Below are 24,968 nucleotides of genomic sequence, written 5' to 3' on the forward strand. Positions count from 1 at the left end.
CGAATGTCGAAAGATTTCTGTTATTTAGTAATTATTAAGTGACATTCGGTTTGAATATGAGAAGTTTAAGTCGCTAATCTGAACAATGAGCTGTTATTGAAAATTATATTACATTTAGCAATTTTTCTACACGTGATGATTTTCTTTTAATATTTTGGCTTCTAATTTAAGATGTTTCCTTTATGCTGTGTACGGAGAATGATTTTTAATTTGATTGGAAAGTTACAACAATAAACTAATTTTGTAATCCTCATTAAGAGTGTTGCTTCCTTTTATGATGTTTTATGAGCTTTGATTGATGTTTCCAATTTTGATTTTAGTTTCAATAACAAAATGGTAAAAAGCAGAACTTTGTTGATAAAATCTTACTTGCTTGATCTTAAAATATTTTTAAAATGGTAAATATTTATCTCAGCTAAAAGACAATATACAATAAACAAATAAGTAAACAAATTTTGAACATTCAAACAGAAATATTGATGTGTTTCAAAAATTTCTTAATGCATACCTGCCAACTTTTGAAAATGCCCATGGGGGTTTTAGCGCGCGACAACAATTTCAAAGGTTACAATTCTTTGCGACGACTTTTTTGCGCATGCTGTTTTGTAGTCTAGAAAAAGTGTCATATTTGTAAGATGAGCTTACATACCTTTTTATTAAGTTTATTTGCATGATTCTAGTTATTATATCAGCAGAAAATATGAACATGTAGCTGTAAGACCATGAATTATTTTCATGTGTAAGGATACTATATAGTTGTTGACTTTTCCAATTTAAAATTATACACAAAGAAGGACCTTTATCAGGTTAGGAACAACACCTAGGGACCCCCCCCTCAATGTTAGGACATTAAAAACCACTGTTTAAGTACAAATGAGCACACATTCATATTATTTGAGGAAACTTTTCCCTAAGAACTAGACATCTTATGATCTATCTTGCATATTTCTTGTATTATATGGTCAACACATGTCCAAGAATTTTGATATGTTCTTGGCCTTATATCTTCTTTATTATTCAAAATAATAGGACTCTTCATTTAGAAAAGCTGTTCCAAATGTAATCACTAATGTCAGAATTTCCCATTTTTAAGTTAATAAATCTACATTTTTCTATTTTTTTTTTACAAGAGTGACCCCTTGACTAAGGGTAGTCCCTCATTTAAGGGACTCCTCATGTTGATGGGGGGGGGGGGGGGGGGTTTCCATGTGAAAAAATAATGAATAGTACATTATACTTTAAATGATTGAAAACATAAATAAAATTATGTTACAGCAAGTGTACATGTAATGTCAATAAATTAGTGAATAAACTACTATTTATTATCTTCATGGTAGTACTGCATCATTGAAGTTTGTCAATCAGCCATGCTTATATTCTTATTCTGTGTAAGAACCTCCTTGCAGTTGAAAAATCATTTGCCATGTTCACGTTTTACAATTCTGACCAACAAACACAAGTTCAATATCTAGCATGTTAAATAATCTTGAGAGAAAAGTTTTTGATTGGCTGATTAATTTGATCATGAGAAACACACAATTTGATTGGCTGAACACGATTTTCCTCCATTGGACACAGTTCAAAATCGGGAACAACAATATTTTTCGTGTAGATTTTCACCAAATCGTGTTTTAGAGGGTTTTTCAGGAACACGATCGTGCAATCGTGACAAAGGGTCAAAATCGTGTAGTACACGCCTAAATCGTGAAAGTTGGCAGGTATGTTAATGATTAGAAAATATCCTTAAATGGACTACATTACACAAATAAAACAATAAAATCAAAATAATCTAAATCAAATAGTGAAAAACCGAAAAAATTGATCTGACATGAAAAGGAAATCCTTCACTTGAAAGATTGATTGTCTGTTGTTTGCTTAAAGTCCAGTTGCAAATATTTCATGCCTATTTAGAATAAGAAACTAAAACATCTAGGACATACTTCTGAAGGTCATATAAGTCACCTTTTGGTGACCTTTGTTGATATTTTAATGTTGGGCATGAATCCAGGGGGTTTCATTTTGTAAAAGATTTTTTTTAGTATAATTTTCCGAGATTTTCACAAGTTTTACCCTTGTCTGTCTGTCCGTCCATACGCCTGTACATCCTGATATAAGTTTCTGTTCTCTAACTTTAGCTAGCCTCAACCAAATTTTATGAAACTTTTTTACACAATGCTAAATCACCTCTGAATACAAAACAAGTTTTAACTTTAGGGTGTCACTTTCTGTTTTTGAGTTATATGTGCCTTTATAAATTTGATTGTTGGATGCATAAATGATTAAATTGATTTTTTTTTCTGCACCCAGATTACAAGGCAGGGGCAGTCTCCAGCCATTTAAAAAAGGGGGGGCCAACCCAGGACAAAAGGGGGGGGGGTTCCAACTTTATTTCCTTATTCAAATGCATTGATCGTCAAAAAAAAAAGAGGTGGTAAATCCTACCCCCGAAACCCTCCCCCTGGATCCGCCACTGTAAAGCAGAGTGAGCATTGGTTTTCATAATAAAATGGTCATCTGTAAGAGGAACTTCCTAGACCATGAGAGAGATACATTTATCAATAGAAAGTCAGCTAGTCTGAATAATGAAGTGGTATAAACAATTTTTTATCAGTTTTTACAATCAGATTTTGAAAGATTTAAAATATGAAATTTTATCATAAGAATATTAGTTTTAAATTGACAGCTTGTTTTGTTAATGCATTGGGTTCTGTTCACCTGTAGTTAATGGAAAGAATTGGAAATTTTTTATGAAGAAATTTGAATAAAAGGATGATGAATGGAGAAAATGGATTTAAAAAAGCGATTTCATTCTCTTTGTTCAAAGCGTATTTGTTTGAGGTCAAATTAGGTTGCACCTGTCTACCTCTAAAGCATAAGGTCAAGGTCATTCAGAAAAAAAATATGTCTGCTGCCAACTTTTGAATTGTCTGCTCAAAACACAATAGAAATATTTTTTTAAATTTCAATTAGATGCGTAAGTGTTTGACATCCTTTTTACGGGAAAAATATTAAAACTATAAAATCCACAGATGAGTTGTGATGAAGTGGATAGTTGTCATTTTAAGCACCCAGTAGCATATTATATTTTCATTAGTCATTCAAATGGAATTTATTGTTCGTAAATATAACTTAAATCATCTTTTTATTAAATTTAATTGAAAAAAATAAGTTCTCTGAAAAGAAAGTATGTTTCTTTATAAAACCAATATGAGAAATTATTATGGTAATTTCGAATCTACCCTGCAAATTTACTACCTATTAAAAAGATACAGGTGAGCTTAACAGTGTTCTCCAGTACAGTACGTTTTCTTTGTGAATTTCATAGACCCGTTTTTTTCTTCTTCTTCACGATCTGCAGGTGTATCCGTGGAAAAGTTTAAAAGTTTGACCTCTTTGTCATTAAGGCAGCCTTTGTCATTGAAAATCGAGATTTCTATTCAGCATTCCTAGTCATCTAAGGGATTTATCAGTAACTACATATGGATAAAATTTCAATCGCACCCAGGGTGGCCAATTATATATACCCCATTTTACAGGTATTGATAAATTCCTTGTATTTGATTTATGGTTTTGTTAGTTGTAAGTCAGATTTTCTCAAACTATATGAAGATTTATCAATGTGACAATTCTGTCTGCAATTTGTTTACTTAAGGAAAGGACAGCTTATTTACTTATGTATTATCTGTTTGATGTGTTTGTCATAATTCATGGAGATTCTTGAATATGATTGAATATTACAATATTGTATTATTTACTTTGATGATTGTTGCAAGAGGAGATAGGTTTTAAGAATTTTTCTGATCCACCTTAACTTTAATTTGGAGCAATCTCATTTTGATATAGGAATTTAAAAGATAAACGGGAAAATAGATTTTTGTTTTGTTTTTAGTTCCACAGAAAGCAGCAAGTTTTGTAATATGAAAATCAAAAGATATTTTGACTTTAGTAATGTTCTATAAGGCATTGCATTAGCTATGATTAGGTAATGCTATTTATGGGTGTTAACATTAAATTTGTTTGGAGGTGTGCTGATTGATACCAAAGTCTTGTAAAAACATATTTATTCATCAAATGGTCTAAGGTGTCCAAAAGTAATTGGAAAAATCATGTGTAGTTTTTTTTTTGTTTCTTGAGAAATAAATGATATAATTGTCCAAAGTACTGGTCTACCTTAATAAATACATGTATTGTATTGTACTGGTGTTACATCATTGTTAAAGTTTCAGGAGAATCAGTTGCAGATCCAGGGGGCGAGGGGTTCATAGGGTTGAACCCCCTTTTTTTAGCCGATCAATCGATTGAATTGGGAAATATAGTTGGAACACCCCACCCCACCCCCCTTTTGTCCTGGGTTGGGCTGGATCCGCCACTGAGGATGCATGCTCCCATTATGTTTCATTACATGTAATTGCTCTTGTTGTTTGGTTGTCTTTGATATATGATTTATTATTGTCCTTTTGTCCCTTTGTCTTTGTTTTATATTGATAGTGCAACTTGATTGATTATTGTCCCCCCTTTTTTTCCTAAAAAAAGTATGACATTGTTGTCAATTAATTACTTCCTGGTGAAACCTTAGCAATTATCTGCTGCAAGTTTTATAGACAAGAGTTGTCTCCCCTCTACCATTCATATCAATAGCAGGATGAGAAATTATAATTATTTTATTAGGCGAAACTGCAGATTGTATGATAGTTAAACCAGACAAATGAAACATAATACAGCTACATTCTTAACCATGATGTGTTGAATTTTTCATGAGTTTGGGCAAATCTCCACACACAGAAGGTTTGTCAGTGCAGCTGAGTGTTTTTTTAGTGGTATTTGTAAACTTGTTAAACATGTGCTTGATTGCTTCAGAATAACACATTATCCATTCAGAATTACACTAGATTTTTCACTCATCATTAAACATCAACTTATAAGAACTGATAACGACAATAGGCGTTTCAGATTAAATATAGATCATTGTTCGTGTTTTTTTAGCAATCTGATGATGAATTCTTAAATATTTGATATTCTGTCTGCCTTTGTAAGGTTTGTTGAAGAGAGAGACAAATTTGACTTAATCGCTGTTATTATTTGACATAGAATCGTGGTCCAATCGTATGAACTGGTCCGTTGAGGATACTAAATAAGGCACAAAACGACATCGTCATATAATGTACTAATGCAGTGAATTAGATCAATAAACTAGCCAATGTATTTTATTTGATTAAAGGAAAACAGATTTTTCATTGGAATTGTGATAAAGTAATATTTGATCCTCTTGTTATGTGTGGGAAGGAACTAGGAAAAGATCAATAATAATAGATACCACAACTTTCCTTAAAAAGATATTATGTGTCATGATTATGTTAATTGGTCTTAAAAGATTGATGAAACATTTATTCCAATAGTATTAAGAAATCAGGAAGTTTTGTTCAGATGCTGAACTGACGAGAGAAAATTAAAGTAGCATGGCAAAGCGTTTTGTTCTATTGATGTTTTAATTGTATTTTCCTAGTTTTTATTTTTTGATGAATTGCACAATCTGAATCAATAATTTGTATACTTTATGCATGATGGGTATATGATTTGGAGCAGAACTTACTGGCTTCATTGTTGTAGTTAATTTGTGTATGATTATGATAAATAAGAGGGACAGCTTTATTTTAGACTCCTGCTGCTAGACTAAAAGGGGGGGGGGGCATTACGTGTTACCATTATCAGTCCGAACATAAGTCCAAAAGTGGTTCTGGGGGTTGGAACCCCCCCTTTTTTTTGGCTGATCAATGCATTTGAATGGGGACATATAGTTGGAACCCCCCCCCCCCCCCCCCCCCCCCCTTTTTATCCTGGTTTGGGATTCCCCTTTTCACTGAATTTCGAATTTGGTTGGCCTCACATTTACTGTTCTCTAGTTTTATCATACAAGGATATATTGCTATACTATGACAATCTGTCTGTTTGTAAGGGTGTTGGTCTGTCCCATGGAATTTTATATCTTACTTTTTCTCAGAAACTACAAATCAAAAGTTTTAAGAAATTTGGTATCAAGCTTCATGTTAGCATGTTTCACCTTGTGACATGCTCTTTTATAGATTTCTCATCAACTACCTTTTTGCTTAATTCTTATAAAAAGGGGGGGGGGGGGGTCATTAGAGAGCAATATCTCACTGTGCTGTGAGTGCAACTTGTTTGTAATGGAAATGATCAAATCTTATAAGTTTCTTCAACACACTACAAGTATATCATCACAAACAGGCTAAGACCCATTTGGTTAATGTTCTCTTGAAGTGATATGGTTACAAAGTATATTATTCAAGTCTTCAAAACCCCCCCTGAAAGATTTGATGTTCAGGTGTATGGCTTTTATATCATAACAATTCAAATCTATGGCATAAAATGGGTTATTTTTATTTTGATTACAATACCAGATCTTGTTGTACAATTGAACTGTGAGGATTAGTGTTTAAAGTACTACAAATCAATGAAATTGGATTATGAAGACAATTTAAATTGATGGGCCAACTTTTGTGTTCACTTTCTGATGACTTTGATCGGGGTTTTATAGTATTAAAGCTGACTCTGACAAGATTGAAGAATTTTATTTTTTTGGCTGAATATTTCATTGATGCATGTCTAAGTGTAAAATGCATATTAAACAACATATTTAATGTTCTGGAATTTTGAAATACATAAAAAAAAAAAAGTAGCAAAGTTTGAACCAATCAATGGTCAGCAAAAGTAAAAGTACACTTTTATCAAAATTTGCATAATCCCGCCATAATGAAGGATGTTGCAAGGCATAACATGACAGAACTATACTTAAGGTGGTACCTAACACTTTAACTAAAATTAATTTGGCTCAATTATTTTTTTTTAATTTTGACAAAGTATTTATAAAAATTTCAAAAAATTTGAACCAACCGTTTTATCAGAAAAATTACACTGGTTATATAGCAGTTTGACAAACACTTATTTTGATCATTGAGAAGCTTAATATTCCCTTATGAACACTACATTATTAAAAGGTTCTGCTGATTTTACAGAGTTATCTCCCTGTAGTGTTAGGTACCACCTTAATATCCTAATCAGGATAAAGTCAAAGTAATCAATTATAAATAAACATATTTTTTAAGCAGCTGTGTTTGTTCTTGAATGTTACATGTAATACCAACATCAATATAGTTATATACTTTTTTTGTTTTTTCCACATGGATAAGTAGAATCTCGAAAATCTTTTGGTAATATACTCTTGTTTTCCAAACTTATTTGATTTTTATGCATTTGTACATGTTAATACCATGTAAAAATTTGTTTCAATCTTAATAAATCCCTACTCTATGATAATAAGGTATAAAAATTTCAGAAGTAGATTTCTTTGCAAAGGGTAAGTAACCATAGTTACAAATTAATGATATTTTTTTATTAAATAACTCGAGAGACATTGTTTTTTTTCTGAAAATGAATTTTCTTTAGATAAATGGACAGGTTATTTTTAAAAAAAAAGTGATAATACATAAATATGCTTTTCTGAAGGGGTTTCTTACTTGTTAACTTTTACAAGATGAATTAATCCACATCCACAAATGAAATGGAGTCCTTTTTCAGACTTTTTTAAAAGTTCTTTTCTTCAGACATGGTTTTATCAGTGATGCAAGTTTTCTGAGGATTTAGCTGTTTGAGTTCATGTTTTTTCAATCATTTTATTCTCTTTTACCGAGTTTTTCCTCCTGGGGACACCATTTCTACTTTTTTCTGTTGGAGGCCAATATCATTCTTGTAAAGTACATCTCCAGTGCAGATAAATTACTCTAGGGAAAGTTCTGTATCATAGATGGGGATTTTGTTATGAAAAGTGAAAACTGTTCAGACCACTATTTAAGTCAGATATTCCACAAAGACCCAGGAATACCTCTAGAACAAATGGATGCTCTCTTTATAGTTTACTCTTCAATATAAACAAGTTTGTTTCCTATTTTAAAACAAAGAACAACTATAAGAACCAACAGGGTAAATTACTCCATAATCCAGATGTTGAATATAGAGAGGAATTACTGAATAAACAAAGTGATGTTTTCTTCCATAAGGGGTAAATTCTACCCCTAAAACTTGAACAATTGAGACATTTCGAAGAATCTGTTTGCACTGAATTTTTATGCATTGAAATGTTTTGAGGATTTTCTGAAGAGATTTTTTAGTAATAACAGAATTCAACCTTTACATTTGTTGTTTATTTAGTCTGGTTTTGTTGTTATGTTGCTGTCTTCTTTGAGGTGGCCCAACCGCTTATGTCACTCAGAATGACTAAGTTCATCTGATCTTGCACTTGAAAAAAAAAGAGAATTTTGACCTTAAAAAATGGGAAGAAACGTGACATAACTTTGATTGTCGCCAATGGTTTCCGTTCTATTGTAAAAAATTGTAACTTTTTCTCAATTCAAATCACCAATTGTGAACCTGTTTTATCTTTTAAACTATAAAAACCACCGTACAATCAACAAAGAATATGTGGTTTGTCTGCTGGTTTGATTTAAAAGGGATTTAAATTTGTGCTCATTGAAAATTGCAGACATTTAACCATTGTCGTAACCCGTCGATGAAGTAACAACATGATCTTAAGGTCATCCTTTCAATTTGTTTGAACAAAAGTAATGCTGTATAAACATGGTATGTTTAAACGTTACCGATTACCTAATATATAACATTTAAATTTCATTGGATTAGATATTTCACAAAATTATAGTATTTTTCAATTTTGATAAATCGTTCAATTTTTTTTTGGCAATTTGTCATCATTTTGTGGCTTTAAGTAATATTTAGAAATAAACTTGTGTCATATCACAAATTTTTCATTCTTTTATTGATATGTGATATGTCAAAATATTTTTATATTGTCATTCATGGTTCCACATTTAAAAACAAATCTATGTAACGTCTTTCATCAAACATATTTTAGAAGATATACAAATTTTAAGGTGTCAAATTTTGTGGTTTTGTTGAATATGATTAAAAACTAAGAAGAACAGATCAATTTAATTGCAATGTATGAATTTTTATCATGTCGAAGATTTTTTCTTTTTTTTTTATTTTTTTGCTGAATTGCAGAGGAGAACACGCCAAATATAGAATTACATTCTCACTAGAGGCATGTCTTAATAGATTTTATGATTCCATTAATAGCCAAGATTACTCTTGAGTGGTATCTTAATAATACTTTATATTCTTTTCTTACAGGAAAGATTCCTTATATGTTGTTTTAGTCAAGAAGTGAAGAAATCATATATAAAGGTAATTTTGAATATATATTTAGGTTTGAATCAATTTTTTACATGTGATTGTTGTAAAGTTGGTTAAGCCGTATGATTAGGGGTAGAGAGTATTTGTAAACACAATCCCTACTTAGACTTGATACACTTCCATTGGGAGACCTTGATAGTAATGATAGATATCATAAACTGACTTCTGGTTAACAGTTCTAGTCTTTTAACTTCTGCAGTAGTGTTATGTTGCACATATTGCACATGACGAAATAGAGCACAAAGAATATTTTGTATTAATTCATGACGTATCATGACAAAACCAAAGGCAAATGAACAGCACATGTGTTGCTGTTTTCATGTACTGCATGGACATGGAACTAAAATACACACTTCACTGCAAGTCTAAATTGGTCTCTAAGCAATGTTTTGAAACAAGTTCTTAATTGAAGTAGATAACACTACAAAACTCAGCACATTGAAAAATAAAGGCACTGGGTAGTATAACAAGCTAAACCAATTCTTCATCTTAAAAAGAACATGCACTTTTATAATTTGCTTTACAATCTTATTATGAAATAGAAATACTATACAGGGTACAATTATAAGCCCAAAAATGATGAAGTTGAACTCGGCTTCTAAACAATAAGTTGAACATTGTCCTGATTTACTGGCTGACCAGAAATCCAAACATTAGAATTGTCTCATCGGCACTCACACCACATCTTCCTATATCTATTGGCACTTGGTTTGGAGAAAAATCTCCAGTCATAATGGTGTTTTGACCATCATTGGTTTGGTAATGCCACATGTGATGAGGAATCCACCTATTGGTAATAGGGTCAATAGGTCAAAGATCAAGGTCACAGCAGCTATTATTGGACAGAAATTTGGGGAGTAAAAAGGATTGGTTTTCTTTTAGTTAATGTTCTTATTTTACAATACTTGGTTATTTAATGTCTCTTTGGATGGAATAGATGACTTAGGAATTTGGGGTTAAAAGGTCAAGGTCACATCAGTTGTTGTTTAAATCAAAATTATCAAATGTCTTTTGAATTTTTTGTCTTTTTTGCCAAATTTTATTGGGTAATAAATACCCACTAAAATCTTGGTACATGCTCTCTCAGCTTGGTGCTGTAGCTCTAATTTAATATATGAGTGATCTAAAATTCATAGAGCCTCTGGATTCTTGTCGAAGCAGCTTGTATTTGTTTTGTAATGATTAAAAGGTTTTTACACCTTTTCGTAACATTGTTCCAGAAGGCAATTTGACCTTTGACTTTATAAAAGTTGTTCCAGTGTATGTATAAACATTAAAAGTCTCTTCCCTAGCAGAAAAAAATGATTTCAATGTCTATTTTCATGTATTCCATCCAATTTGTATTGCCTTTTAGGCAGCTATTGGATCTTATTGACATTTGTCAGTAAGTTGAAATACTGAGTTTATTAAATAAAATATGTCCTATATATATTTCATAACTTATTATTTTTCTTTTAAATGAACATCTGTGATTTTTATTAGAAAGAAAACATTTAATGATAAATGACAACATCTATGTTGTTTATGATAGGTACAGGGAGATTCTTCTTAGTACATTTTGTAATTAGTACCTTACTTGGCTTCTCTCATAAGTTCACAACATACAGGTACAGAGTGATTCTTCTTAGTAATTAGTACCTTACTTCATGTACTTGGCTTCACTCACAAGTTCACCAGAAACAAGTACAGAGTGCTTCTTCTTTGTACTTAGTACCTTATGTGGCGTCTTTTATAAGTTCTCAAGATTGATCTGCCAAGGAAATAGTGTTTAACTGGTAAATGCAGAAGCAAAAAAGCTACATTCTTTTATTCTTATTTTTTCTCTTTTTTTGAATAACAGAAAATAGGCAATTATAAAAGTTATTGTTGAAAATCTATTGTTAGATAACTAAGTTGTAGCTGGGTTGTCCTTTTAAAAGTTCTTGGAATGAAGTAGCTTCTTAAAGTGTCTATCACCAACACAGTGGGGGAAGAAATGGTCTGTTTAAAAAATTTCTAACTACTTTGTACATGGTCTATCTAAATGCAAGTCCTGCAATGCATTTATAGTATGCTTGGTCATGAGGTATACATCCATGTTTTGTCATATTTTGCCAACATAATAAGACATGTTAAACACACAGTGGTCAGCAATAGACTGTTGTCTATAAAATGCAAGTCTTAACTTCAATAGAGACTAGTAATCGTCATGTCAACAATCATGATAAACAGATTAATTGAGCCAGCTAAACATTGCAATCAAGAAAAGGAAAATTAACAAGCAGAAAGTAAAAGTAAGTTTTCCTGTTTTGATATTTGGTAAAGAGATTAACAAAGGAAATTCTAGTCGCTATTAATGTTTTAACTTTGGAGAGACTTTGGAGCTTGTATAGACATTGGTCAATTGCTAATGGATGTATGTTGACCTCTAAATGTCATTTGGCTATTTTATATTTCAAGACTCTAGTTTTGGCCTCTGAGCGATTTAAAGCTTGCATAGGGATGTGTCTAATGTTCTAGACTGTATGTTGACCTTCAGATGTGTTTTGGCTGTTTTTGTCATTGGGTAGGACTGTATTTTGACCTTTAGATGTGTTTTGGACTGTTTTGTCATTGGGTAGGACTGTATTCTGGCCTTAAGATGTGTTTTGGCCTGTTTTGTCATTGGGTAGGACTGTATTTTGACCTTTAGATGTGCTTTGGCCTGTTTTGTCATTGGGTAGGACTGTATTTTGACCTTTAGATGTGCTTTGGCCTGTTTTGTCATTGGGTAGGACTGTATTTTGACCTTTAGATGTGTTTTAGCCTGTTTTGTCATTGGGTAGGACTGTATTTTGACCTTTAGTTGTGTTTTGGCTGTTTTTGTCATTGGGTAGGACTGTATTTTGACCTTAAGATGAGTTTTGGCCTGTTTTGTCATTGGGTAGCTGTCTAATTGATGTATACCAGACATCTCATTTCAATTCATATTTTCAGTGCCATCAGTAGGATGTTTTTGTCATATGATAATCTGATTGAATTATTTAAGCTAATAACTTCTTTGCTTCCTTTAATTAATTCATTTCACTAGCTCCCATAGACAGCTGTATGGCTGTTTTGTCAAGTGAAGTCAATATTAACCACAGGGGTCAATAAAGTGTTGTATAAATAATTTTATTTGCTACCTCTCACCCTTCGGTGATCGGTTGACCAGTTTATCAACAAATTTGGATAAAATCTAGCCACTTGTTGTCTGATCAGTGTTAGTCGCTGTATCTTTGACAATATGTAATCCTATGAAGGTATTGACTTAGTAGAAAATGATTAATTATTGTTAAGTGATACATTGTTATGGCCGTTCATTGTAAAGCTTTTACAATGTCACTAACAAACAAGATTTATCATATTTTTAGTAAAATCACTTAAGCGGGTTTTATTACATCAGCGTTCATATGTATTGATTTCACAAAATGAAAAGTGATTTAGATTCTATTTTTGTTGCCATTTGAAATATCAATTGCTGACAAATCAAGAAATGAAAATTTTTTAATATGATGCTTTATATGCCAGCGTCACGGAACAGCGTTCTTGATGTTCCCGATCATATCGTTTACTAATTGAAATATATTTTACAAAAGGCCATGTGTGAGATACATTGATCCGTTATAGATGAGTTTACAGACTTTATTTACCGTGCATAAAAAGGAAATTATGCTGGATTTATTCCTTGTTTCTTTTACAAATGAAATTGATGACGCCAAAAATTTATCGTCATCAAATAATTATGTAGTGGTTGATTATTGATATATAAGGATATCAATTGAATAGTATTACACAGTTGAAAATTTTCTTTTGACTTTTTTAAAATTAACTTTTAAAAATTTAGGAAAGGTCTTATTGATTGGGCGTATATTTTTAATTTTAATCTTGATTAATAATGATATTGCAATAAATAAAAATCACAAAGTTAATCACCCATAGTTCTCACAACATAATAAGTAACTTATTTAATCAATATTTATAGCATTCAGATTAAAAGTTATCTATGTCATGAACAAGCTTTCAGAAACTAATTATTCAAAATAGGTTATAGTATGAAATTGGAAAAGTATCCATATAAAGCGTTTGAATCTGTAATTGGTTCCATAGGTAATTCTCTATGTCCAAGTCTATATATAGCTGTATGATCAGTCTGTCTGTCTGTCTTTCTTTATATGAAGTGTATAACATTCAGTATCTTGTCTGGTCCATCTAAAAGAGTATTTCTGTTGCTCACCTGACTTAAGGGGTTGCTAAATCTTACTTATTTGTATCTCATCTGACTGTAGGGGTCTTTGAAAAAACTACTTATTTTTATCTCAACTGAATTGAGTGGTCTTCTAAAACCTACTTCATTTTTTTACATAAATAAGGCCGTTAATTTTCTCGTTTGAATTGTTTTACATTGTCTTATCGGGGCCTTTTATAGCTGACTATGCGGTATGGGCTTTGCTCATTGTTGAAGGCTGTATGGTGACCTATAGTTGTTAATGTTTGTGTCATTTTGTGGATAGTTGTCTCATTGGCAATCATACCACATCTTCTTTTTTATATTGTACATTGTATATTAATTGTACCTCAACTGACTCAAATTGTCATCTGCCTCCTACTTATAACTAGCTGGCTTGACTCAAAAGTTTATCTCTATTACTATGGGTTCGTTATTATCCATGTGATGATACCATTTTTGTTGGTTTTCGGTGGTACAAGTGAACTGATAATTTCGATGTTCAACAAAGTTCTCATTCACTATTGGGTTGTATGCAGATTTGGACAAAAACAAAAAAAGAAAAATTCGATGAAGATGCAAGATTTTCTCAATCCATGAAAGCTGGTACCAAAGAAAATAAATGAATTCACAGTACATATTTGTATCTGGCCTGACTCCATGGGTCTTTTATATCCAAATTAAATTTTTCAAATTTATTTACAATTTTGTTTTTATTTACTAGTATAGGAGTTACTGCCCTTGTTAATTTCTTAAACTAAAGAGGGACATTGTAAACAGCCACATGATAATATTTGTATTTCCTCCTGATAAACTTCAGTTAATTTGTTTTTGTTTTCAATATAAAATCTTGTTACAAACGTATATTGATATCTTTTGGTCAATACTTATACAAATTGGTTTTCAACATGTCACTTGTGATTTTAACAGCCACTTACGAAAAGTTTTAAAAACTCATTAGGCTTGAAAAGAAAAATGGCTAAATTTGTTCATAGTTATTGAAATAGATATAATTATTGTTGAAATCAATGTTTTTATCAACATATTGTGCTATATCAATCGTTTGAAGAATCGCTGTCGGCTAGGGAAAAAAAGAAGTCTTCGTGTAATTATACACGGCAGATCATAAATTTATAATCAATTTCATGATTTCCTTTTACATACATCTGTCACTTAAGGGTATTTGACTATAAAAGACGATTTTTTTATATCGTTTTAAATACTTTACTGAAAATGTTTCTTTTATACTTAAGAAGCTGGACTTGAAAATGATTTTCATGGATGATGGATTTTATAGTTAAAATGTCATATCAATTGAACAATAGAAGTTCACTAACAAATTTCCCGCTCATCTGCTAAAATCTTATGGAAGAACAACCATGCATATAATATTTGAATGATTTTTGTATGGATGCCTTGTTGATTATATATATAAATGTTGAATTTTATCAAGACATTTTTAATCATCATATCATAATAAATATTTCAGACAGAGGTTCATAACTCTTATAACTCGTTCTTATTGCCATATCAAAAATATCTGTTAATCTTTAATCTCTTTTAGTCTTTTTAAGTTGTAAACAGGCAAAACCTTGGGAAGTTCTAATTTAAATGCTCTGAAACATACTTTATTTGGCCTTTTCAGTTTTTTTGATTGAGACTCACTGGCGAGTCGTTTATAATGTAACATGAGCCAGTCGGTTTCTTTGATGAGTTTTTTCCTCATACAATATTCATAACTATCTTTGTTCCATCCAAATTAACAAAACAATGCTGATGTCATCAATTTCCTTGGTCATGGCTTATTGATTGATTGAGTGGTGTTTAACACCACTGTAAGCACACTTGGTTATACCATCGTTGCTAGTTGTTTATTGGTAAAGGAAGCTGGAGTACCCTGAGTGAAGCACATCCTTTCAGCCTGGAACTGCCTCAATTAAATTTAAGCTGGCAAACTCACATTGCTAGTAATCACTGTAGGTATGCTACTCTCTTTTGAGTAAACGAGTTATAAACCAACTGTAAAGGTTACAACATGACATATTCAACTGTGTGTTTCTTCATTGTAACATATTCAACGATTTGGTAATTCATTATTTAACTTTGCCATTCTTCTTTACAACATATTCAACTGTGTTTTAATTCATTTTAACATATTCAACTGTGCTAATATTCATTATAACATACTCAACTGTGCTAGTATTCATTTTAACATATTCAACTGTGCTAGTATTCATTATAACATACTCAACTGTGCTAGTATTCATTATAACATACTCAACTGTGCTAGTATTCATTATAACATACTCAACTGTGCTAGTATTCATTATAACATACTCAACTGTGCTAATATTCATTATAACATACTCAACTGTGCTAATATTCATTTTAACATATTCAACTGTGCTAGTATTCATTATAACATACTCAACTGTGCTAGTATTCATTATAACATACTCAACTGTGCTAGTATTCATTATAACATACTCAACTGTGCTAGTATTCATTATAACATACTCAACTGTGCTAGTATTCATTGTTACATATTAAACTGTGTGATTCCTCATTATAGCATTTTCAATTGTGTAACAACTCATATAACATATTCAAATGGGTAATAACTCTTTATAACATATTCAACCGTGATGATTATTCATTTTTGAATATTCAACAGTGTGATTATTCATTATAAGATATTCAACTGTGTGATTATTCATTATAACATATTCAACTGTGATTATTCATTATGAATTATTCAAATTTTTCAAATGTGTAATTATTTATAACAACTTGATTACACAAAGTCACCTTTACATGTTTATCAATTTCAGATGTTTTACATATATGATATCATACATTGTCTTTATAAAAAAAAACCAGTGTATATGAATATAAATACACTACAATTAAGTGTAATTTTCTTTCTGATAAATGTTAAAAAGCTATAAAATAAATGTTTTCTTGTTATTTATAATTCAGATAAAAATTGAAGTTGTATATATTGATATATGTGTGACAGGTGTTCTCTGTATAATTATAATGTTTTTTACCTATTTTTGATCTGTTTGAAAACGACATATCACACCTGTTGCATATTTTTATATTATCTTTAATATAAGTAATACATTTCGTTAATTAATATGTAGAAATGATGAATGAAAATTACATACACAGCAATTTTACAGTTCAAATAAATTAAAGGACATGTAAGGGTGCTCAGCAAACCATCAATACAAATTAGAATAGATATATTGAGATTACAACTACAAGAGGGTCTGGATGGGGGGGGGGGGGGGGGGGGGGGGGTCTGTTATTTTGTAAACATATAATTTTCACCCCTTTTTTCTCTAATCTTCCAAAAATTAACCCCTTTTTTTTCCACTAATCTTCAAAAATCAACCCCTTTTTTCTCTAATTTTCATTCTAATATGACGTGCTTCTTTCGCTTTGTAAACAACACTGTGTGAAAAATCTCGATATATCTATACTTAGCGCAGACTCAGAGATATACATAATAATGGATGTTACAATATACCTCCCACGTAAATCCACATGTATTTGAACCTACTTTGCAAACGCTTTGCAAATTTTATTGTATTAGAAAGTGTTATAAAACAAAAGACAAAAGGACTTTTATTCTTATTCGGATCATTAATAAAAAGAATAAATATATTGCAACTAGTTTGGTTTATTTCCTAAATATAGTAACACAGCTGTGTTTTGTGCGACGTCAATTTCATCATGGAACACTTTCTCTACAATCAGGGGCTCATTAAGGGATGAAAATAAGCTTGATATTAATGTTACGATTTTAAAAGCTATCAATATAATAATTTAAGTTGCAGTATAAAAGCAATACTTAGTCAATGTCACAAAAATATAAACTTTTTTGTAACAATCGAAGTTTGTATAATATTGTATAAAAATGGAATTATGAGGTAGATTTGTTTTCTATTCTATTGCAATTGATTTCAGCTAGTCAACAAGGCAACTCCTTCATTACGAAATGTCCGTCAATTTTGGATTTGACAGTAGTTTACGAGAAAACATGTAAATCAAAAATCGGAAATATTTGGTTTGAGAGTTAAACATATTTTTGACTAGCGGTTATTAACGAAATACTTAATGCAAGCTTAAGCTTTATGAGAATATTTGAGCTTTATCTAACAAGTAGTAAAAAAGAACAGCTACACACACGGCATACATGTACCTATCCTCGCTTCAGTATTTGACTTATTTGTCCTATTAGAATCGAAATAATTCATGAAAGCCATAGATTTGTTGGAAATTTACACATGGCCTGGGCCGTGATATTGGTTAATTTTATCCCTCGCTAACGCTCAGGATAAAATTCGAATATTACAGCCCAGGCCATGTGTAAATTTCCAACAAATCTATGGCTTCCAGGAATTATTTCTTAATTTTTGTTTGCCCGTTATTCTCTAATCTTCATTTTTAAGGGCATTATTCTTTAATCATTTAACCCCATCCAAACCCTCCTACAAAAGTGCTAAACAATTTAGTTGGTATTTTGAGTTGGTAGCTGACTAGAATTGTGTTCTGCATTCGTGCAATTGTAGGGGCGGATCAAGCCATTTTTTAAAGGGGTAACCCAGGGTTCCTGAACAAAGGATAAAGAATGGAGGTCCAACTATACGACCCAATTCAGAGCACTGATATTAAAAAAGGTGGGGATTTCTAATTAAGGAATACCTTTAGAATATCAGTGTGATTACCTTTTAAGCAAAATTTGAATTTGAATTGAGTTTAAAAAAGTACCCAAAATTCTTAATAGCATGACAAGTCATTTGAAGACAAGTGTTGAGAATATTGAACGATTGACCTTGACATCAGTTGAAAGGCATTTGTAAGTTTTCATCTGACTGTTTTGAAATGATTGGACAATATATTCACTTCCGTATACAGTAGCATTAGATATAATCCTTCAATTTAGTTGTGATTATACCTTGTTGATGTTTAATAAGTCTGCAATCATTGTCTCAGTTTTTGAAATTTTTGCCTTCGATAAGTGGAATCAGTTTTCCAACGTCATAATAAATTCAATAAAAACTTTTCAATTGTTTTTTTTTGGAGACTTGGAACATAAAGTAAATGTAATGTTAATTTTTGTTTAAATCATGTTTGTTAACCCTGCACTTAATTATTTTTGGCCTCAATGTGGATAAAATTCAAAAGATTAGTCAATTTTCACTAAAGTCTCTGTTTTAACCCAATTTAGATATAATTGTCAAAGCTTTGTAAGAAAAGCCTGACAAAAAAAATGTGTTTTTTTCAAGAATTTATCAAAAGTAACACCAAATAAGCTTTTTTCATTGAGCAGAAAAAGATTTTATTTTGCAAGAATGGAAATAATGTTCCTTTACCCTGTAGACTATTATAATTTGTGACTGTTGACTATAAAAAAAGGAAAGGAATAAAAGTTGTTTGTCTACACAGATTTTTTTTTATAGTTAAGTCAATGCTTCTGCATTAATAAAAGATGGAAAAAAACATCATTAAGTTTTATGTCTAATAAAGCACGAAAATGTTAGGTACATTTCTATTTCATGTCTCCTGGATGCAAAAAGTAATAAAAATCATATGTTTTTAATTGGGGCAAATAGAATTTATTACAAAACAAATTTGAAGGCGTATAACTTTAAGCATTTAAAAAAAAATGACTAACTACAATGAAAATTCACACTTCTGTCTTGTTGTTACTTCTCTAGGCAAAATATTCACCTTTTTAACGGTAAAATCTGTTTGAAATCAAGAGAATATTTAGCAGTGATTTTCCTGGTCTTAACCACATCAGAGAGGGCTTGCTCATGTCCTGGTACACATTACTACACCATTTCTTCCTTATCAAAGTGAAACGTGTAACAAGCTTTTGTTTCAAAAGACCTCAATCCTTAAGAGAATTCTATAAATAGATGATGATATTTTATACCAGTTTAATGAGTTTCTTTTTAGGTTTATTGAAAATAATCATGAATTATTAATTTCTGTTATAATTGAATAAGATTACATTTTAAAATGTTATTTAAAGTAGTGATGGGATTCATTTTATATCACAATTAAAGTGGTCTGATTTGGATATTTAAACATATTTATTTATAGTGGATTGGGAAACAAGTTTTGCAACTTATATTAATCCCTTTCCACTTTGCGGGTGCAAGTGCTGCCTTGAAGCGGCATTAGCATACTCTTTTTCAAAATCTACAAGGGTGTCTCTAATGTGCAAGAGATATGGCTCTCTCTTAACATGGGTCAGCCATTTAACGTCCCCTTCTGACGGACTATCATCATTTCCTCAAGACCATACTCCCAAATGGTGTCAAGGGAGAGCCGAAAATTTAGTTCCTGAAATTTTCATCCCGAACGAGAATCCTACCAGGAACCTTTGTGTTAGTAGTCCGATGCACTAATCACTACACCAGGGCTCTCTTTTGGGATAATACAATAGAGGAGAAAAAAACATATGACAATCAGCAACCAAATGCAACCACTGAAATTACAAGTTCCAGAGTTATGTTTTGGCATGTTTGGATGCATTGTATCTTCCTTCTATCATGGGACAGTGGTGCAAAAGCACAAATTTTTTTTTTAGAAATTAGTAGGAAATGGAAATGATTCATTTACTTGGTGGGTCCCAAGTGGTTTTCTGGATTAAGCTCCATCAGGAATTCTTAAATCCAAAAAATTTGAAAACCGAGGATGTAAAAGTACTTGCATACTTTAGAAGATGTATGACCCAACCAACCTTTGAAATCCAGATTTTTTTTTAATAATCACATTTTTAGCAAATACTTTTTTTTCTTTGAATTCTACTAAGTTTATTTACACCTGGGTGTTACAATATTTCATAAAGTATATCAACTCATTATCATTAGGCACCATTAATCAAAGTTGTCTATGTGCTTTAACCAATGTTTTCTAAAAACTTTCTCCGAGACGGAAGACGGTTATAAGCTTTAATAGATTCATACAATTAGTCTTTTGATATAACCTGACAGATCGAGCCACACAATTAAGTAAACCCGACGTTTACCATAGAAATCATGACAATTTTTCCAATATTGAAAATGTATGAAAAATTGTTAGCAATCAACACAGAACCCTTTGTAAATCAGTTTCAGTTAATCATCGATACTTTTATTCAAAAGCCAGATCAGATGTATATTTTCGTTGCGATCACAGTTTTGCGTTAATCTAATTGATGTTTTTATGGCTTTGAGTATCGCACCATTTTTGTACTTGTTCATCTTGTCTTTTTCAAAACTCCTGATTACTCATTATATTCTTATATAATTGAACAGGATTGGTGTAATTCCAGATTTGGAACTATTGAATTATATTTGTCGTATGTGGACGTACAACTTGAAGCAATCTTAATTATTTCTCTTAGACAGAAAAGATTACTTTTCTAGACAATGATTTATGTTTTGTGTGAAATAAGTTGTAATTGTTTATTTTAAGTAAAATTGATTTCCAATTTCCACCCGTCATATTGAAAAATAAAAACATTCATAGATGATTGAATTACTTCTTCGTCTATCATAATTTACCTTAATTACTAGTGCATTTCCAGGAAAGTGATGTTAATATGCCAATCATTGACAAAATTTATTGTATGCCGTTATGGTTTTGTCTGTCTGTCTGTCTGTCTGTCTGTCTGTTTGTTAGATCACATCTCAGAATCATTGAAATTTTCTTTGACAAATTCATACAGATTTTTTTGTTGTTGTCTATCTTAATTGTCTGCTGCTAAAGAGTTGAAGTTTTCTTTCTATAAAAATGTACACATTTTTTAAAATATCTCCCAAGATCACGTTTTGTTTGTACCTTGGTCATGGTAGTTTACCATGTAGTTGTGGTCACTACTGGAATCTTAATTGTAATGTTCATTATATGCCACCTAATGGTTATTACCCCCTTTTAGGGATTTATTGAACATAGAAGTATAATCCAAGCAGGGCCTATTATCCTATGGACACAGATTCCTGTTACCTTTGTAATATCCAACATGTTTCTTTTTAAATCTAAGACTTAATTTTAGTTTTGAGAAACAACAACTATATATTGTTTTCAATTTTCAAACTTATCAAGAACTGTAACTCTTTTTTTTTCTTTTTTTGTTGAGCTGCATTTAACTGTGGAACTTGAGTCACTGTTATGATTATTTAAGCTTTGATACAAGAATCAGTCAGATTAATTGTAAAATTAAATGGTTGGAGTGCTTACAAAGAAATTTTATCAGTTTCAAGGGCCATAACTCTTGAAAATTGACAGTAAATGTTTGTGTTTAGCGAAATTCTTGATAGTAAGCATCATGTACATTGGAAGATTTCCGGGTAAAGGTATACTACCAGTAATGACATAAGTAAAAACCACAAATAGATTGTACTGTAATTAGATTAAGTACACAGATTATCAGTTTTGTGATACCCTACACCTTTGATAAGATAATAAACAGTGCCCCCACAAATAAGGAACTCCTATCCAATATGGTGTGAATATTTATATTTAGTATTTAATTAGTTCATAAGCTCTTCACACTCATTCTTCTTTTAATTAATTGAAACCTGTATGACGTAGAGATAATTTTCCCATTGTTATGCTTTAGGTATGTTCTAGATATTGACTTTTTATAAAGTAATCAAGCCTAAAGAATAATGCTAAAGTATTTTGAGTAAGCTATTCTAAAATAACAGCATGAGTATTTTTATCATACATAGAACTAATGAACTGATTCTAAGACATTGACATTGTAAACCAAAGATGAACTGCCATCATTCTAAGACGATGACATTGAATCAAAGAAGTAGGCCAAATTCGTTCTTCTGTAATGGTACTACATGTTCAAGTCCCTTCTTCTCTATGGCAGTACACATTCCAATCCTTTATTCTCTTCTGGGACTACACATTCAAATCCTTTATTGTCTTCTGGGACTACACATTCCAATCCTTTATTCTCTTCTTGGACTACACATTCAAATCCTTTATTGTCTTCTGGGACTACAAATTCAAATCCTTTATTGTCTTCTGGGACTACACATTCCAATCCTTTATTCTCTTCTGGGACTACACATTCAAATCCTTTATTGTCTTCTGGGACTACACATTCCAATCCTTTATTCTCTTCTGGGACTATACATTCAAATCCTTTATTGTCTTCTGGGACTACACATTCCAATCCTTTATTCTCTTCTGGGACTACACATTCCAATCCTTTATTGTCTTCTGGGACTACACATTCCAATCCTTTATTCTCTTCTGGGACTACACATTCAAATCCTTTATTGTATATGGTACTACATGATAAAATGCTTTCTTGTCTAGGGTACTACATGGTCTAATGCTTTCTTGTCTATGGTACTACATGGTCTAATCCTTTCTTCTCTATGGTACTACATGGTCTAATGCTTTCTTGTCTATGGTACTACATGGTCTAATGCTTTCTTGTCTATTATACTACATGGTCAAATGCTTTCTTGTCTAGGGTACTACATGGTCTAATCCTTTCTTGTCTATGGTACTACATGGTCTAATGCTTTCTTGTCTATGGTACTACATGGTCAAATGCTTTCTTGTCTAGGGTACTACATGGTCTAATCCTTTCTTGTCTATTATACTACATGGTCAAATGCTTTCTTGTCTATGGTACTCCATGGTCAAATGCTTTCTTGTCTATGGTACTACATGATAAAATGCTTTCTTGTCTATGGTACTCCATGGTCTAATGCTTTCTTGTCTACGGTACTACATGATAAAATGCTTTCTTGTCTATGGTACTACATGGTCTAATGCTTTCTTGTCTACGGTACTACATGGTCTAATCCTTTCTTGTCTATTATACTACATGATAAAATGCTTTCTTGTCTATGGTACTACATGGTCTAATGCTTTCTTGTCTACGGTACTACATGATAAAATGCTTTCTTGTCTATGGTACTACATGGTCTAATGCTTTCTTGTCTATGGTACTACATGATAAAATGCTTTCTTGTCTATTATACTACATGGTCAAATGCTTTCTTGTCTATGGTACTACATGATAAAATGCTTTCTTGTCTATGGTACTCCATGGTCTAATGCTTTCTTGTCTATGGTACTCCATGGTCTAATCCTTTCTTGTCTATGGTACTCCATGGTCAAATGCTTTCTTGTCTATGGTACTACATGGTCTAATCCTTTCTTCTCTATGGTACTACATGGTCTAATGCTTTCTTGTCTATGGTACTACATGGTCTAATGCTTTCTTGTCTATTATACTACATGGTCAAATGCTTTCTTGTCTATGGTACTCCATGGTCTAATGCTTTCTTGTCTATGGTACTACATGGTCTAATCCTTTCTTCTCTATGGTACTACATGGTCTAATGCTTTCTTGTCTATGGTACTACATGGTCTAATGCTTTCTTGTCTATTATACTACATGGTCAAATGCTTTCTTGTCTATGGTACTACATGGTCTAATGCTTTCTTGTCTATTATACTACATGGTCAAATCCTTTCTTGTCTATGGTACTCCATGGTCTAATCCTTTCTTGTCTATGGTACTCCATGGTCTAATCCTTTCTTGTCTATGGTACTCCATGGTCAAATGCTTTCTTGTCTATGGTACTACATGATAAAATGCTTTCTTGTCTATGGTACTCCATGGTCTAATCCTTTCTTGTCTATGGTACTACATGGTCAAATGCTTTCTTGTCTATTATACTACATGGTCAAATGCTTTCTTGTCTAGGGTACTACATGGTCTAATGCTTTCTTCTCTATGGTACTACATTGTCAAATGCTTTCTTGTCTATGGTACTACATGGTCAAATGCTTTCTTGTCTATGGTACTACATGGTCTAATGCTTTCTTCTCTATGGTACTACATTGTCAAATGCTTTCTTGTCTATGGTACTACATGGTCAAATGCTTTCTTGTCTAGGGTACTACATGGTCAAATGCTTTCTTGTCTATGGTACTACATGGTCTAATCCTTTCTTGTCTATGGTACTACATGGTCTAATCCTTTCTTGTCTATGGTACTACATGGTCAAATGCTTTCTTGTCTATGGTACTACATGGTCTAATGCTTTCTTGTCTATGGTACTACATGGTCTAATCCTTTCTTGTCTATGGTACTACATGGTCAAATGCTTTCTTGTCTATGGTACTACATGGTCTAATCCTTTCTTCTCTATGGTACTACATGGTCAAATGCTTTCTTGTCTATGGTACTACATGGTCAAATGCTTTCTTCTCTATGGTACTACATGGTCAAATGCTTTCTTCTCTTCTTCGACTACATGATCAAATCATTTCTACTTTCTAGACTACATGGCTAAATTTTTCTTCTCTTCTGTGACTACATGTTCAAACCCTTTCTTCTCTTCTGTGACTACATGTTCAAACCATTTCTTCTCTTCTGTGACAACATGTTCAAACCCTTTCTTCTCTTATGTGA

The 24,968-nt window shown here is 31.7% G+C and overlaps 2 protein-coding genes across 4 annotated transcripts in view; one reads left to right on the top strand and one right to left on the bottom strand.

Moving 5' to 3' along the window:
• Positions 1–24,968, top strand: part of LOC134724852 (zinc finger MIZ domain-containing protein 1-like) — a 195,838-nt gene that overhangs the window by 51,479 nt on the left and 119,391 nt on the right. For all 3 annotated transcript variants that reach the window (XM_063588147.1, XM_063588145.1, XM_063588146.1), the window contains one exon: positions 9,220–9,273. The gene's annotated coding sequence lies outside the window, so the exon portion shown is untranslated. The remainder of the gene's footprint in view (positions 1–9,219; positions 9,274–24,968) is intronic.
• Positions 22,386–23,627, bottom strand: LOC134726301 (snake venom metalloprotease inhibitor 02A10-like). Its single transcript, XM_063590701.1, has 2 exons — positions 23,591–23,627; positions 22,386–22,804 (listed from the first exon to the last, which is right to left on the bottom strand). The coding sequence occupies exons 1-2, from the start codon at positions 23,625–23,627 to the stop codon at positions 22,386–22,388; spliced, it is 456 nt and encodes a 151-aa protein (XP_063446771.1).

The sequence above is a fragment of the Mytilus trossulus genome, chromosome 7 (genome assembly GCF_036588685.1).
Source record: "Mytilus trossulus isolate FHL-02 chromosome 7, PNRI_Mtr1.1.1.hap1, whole genome shotgun sequence".
Lineage (NCBI taxonomy): Eukaryota > Metazoa > Mollusca > Bivalvia > Mytilida > Mytilidae > Mytilus > Mytilus trossulus.

Bases quoted from the DNA above. Each gene is read 5' to 3' on its own strand.
- LOC134726301 (XM_063590701.1), bottom strand. From the start codon at position 23,627: ATGGAGTACCATAGACAAGAAAGCATTAGACCATGGA. The intron at 22,805-23,590 runs GTACCATAGACA...TATACAATAAAG, and splicing joins AGAAAGCATTAGACCATGGA to GATTTGAATGTGTAGTCCCA.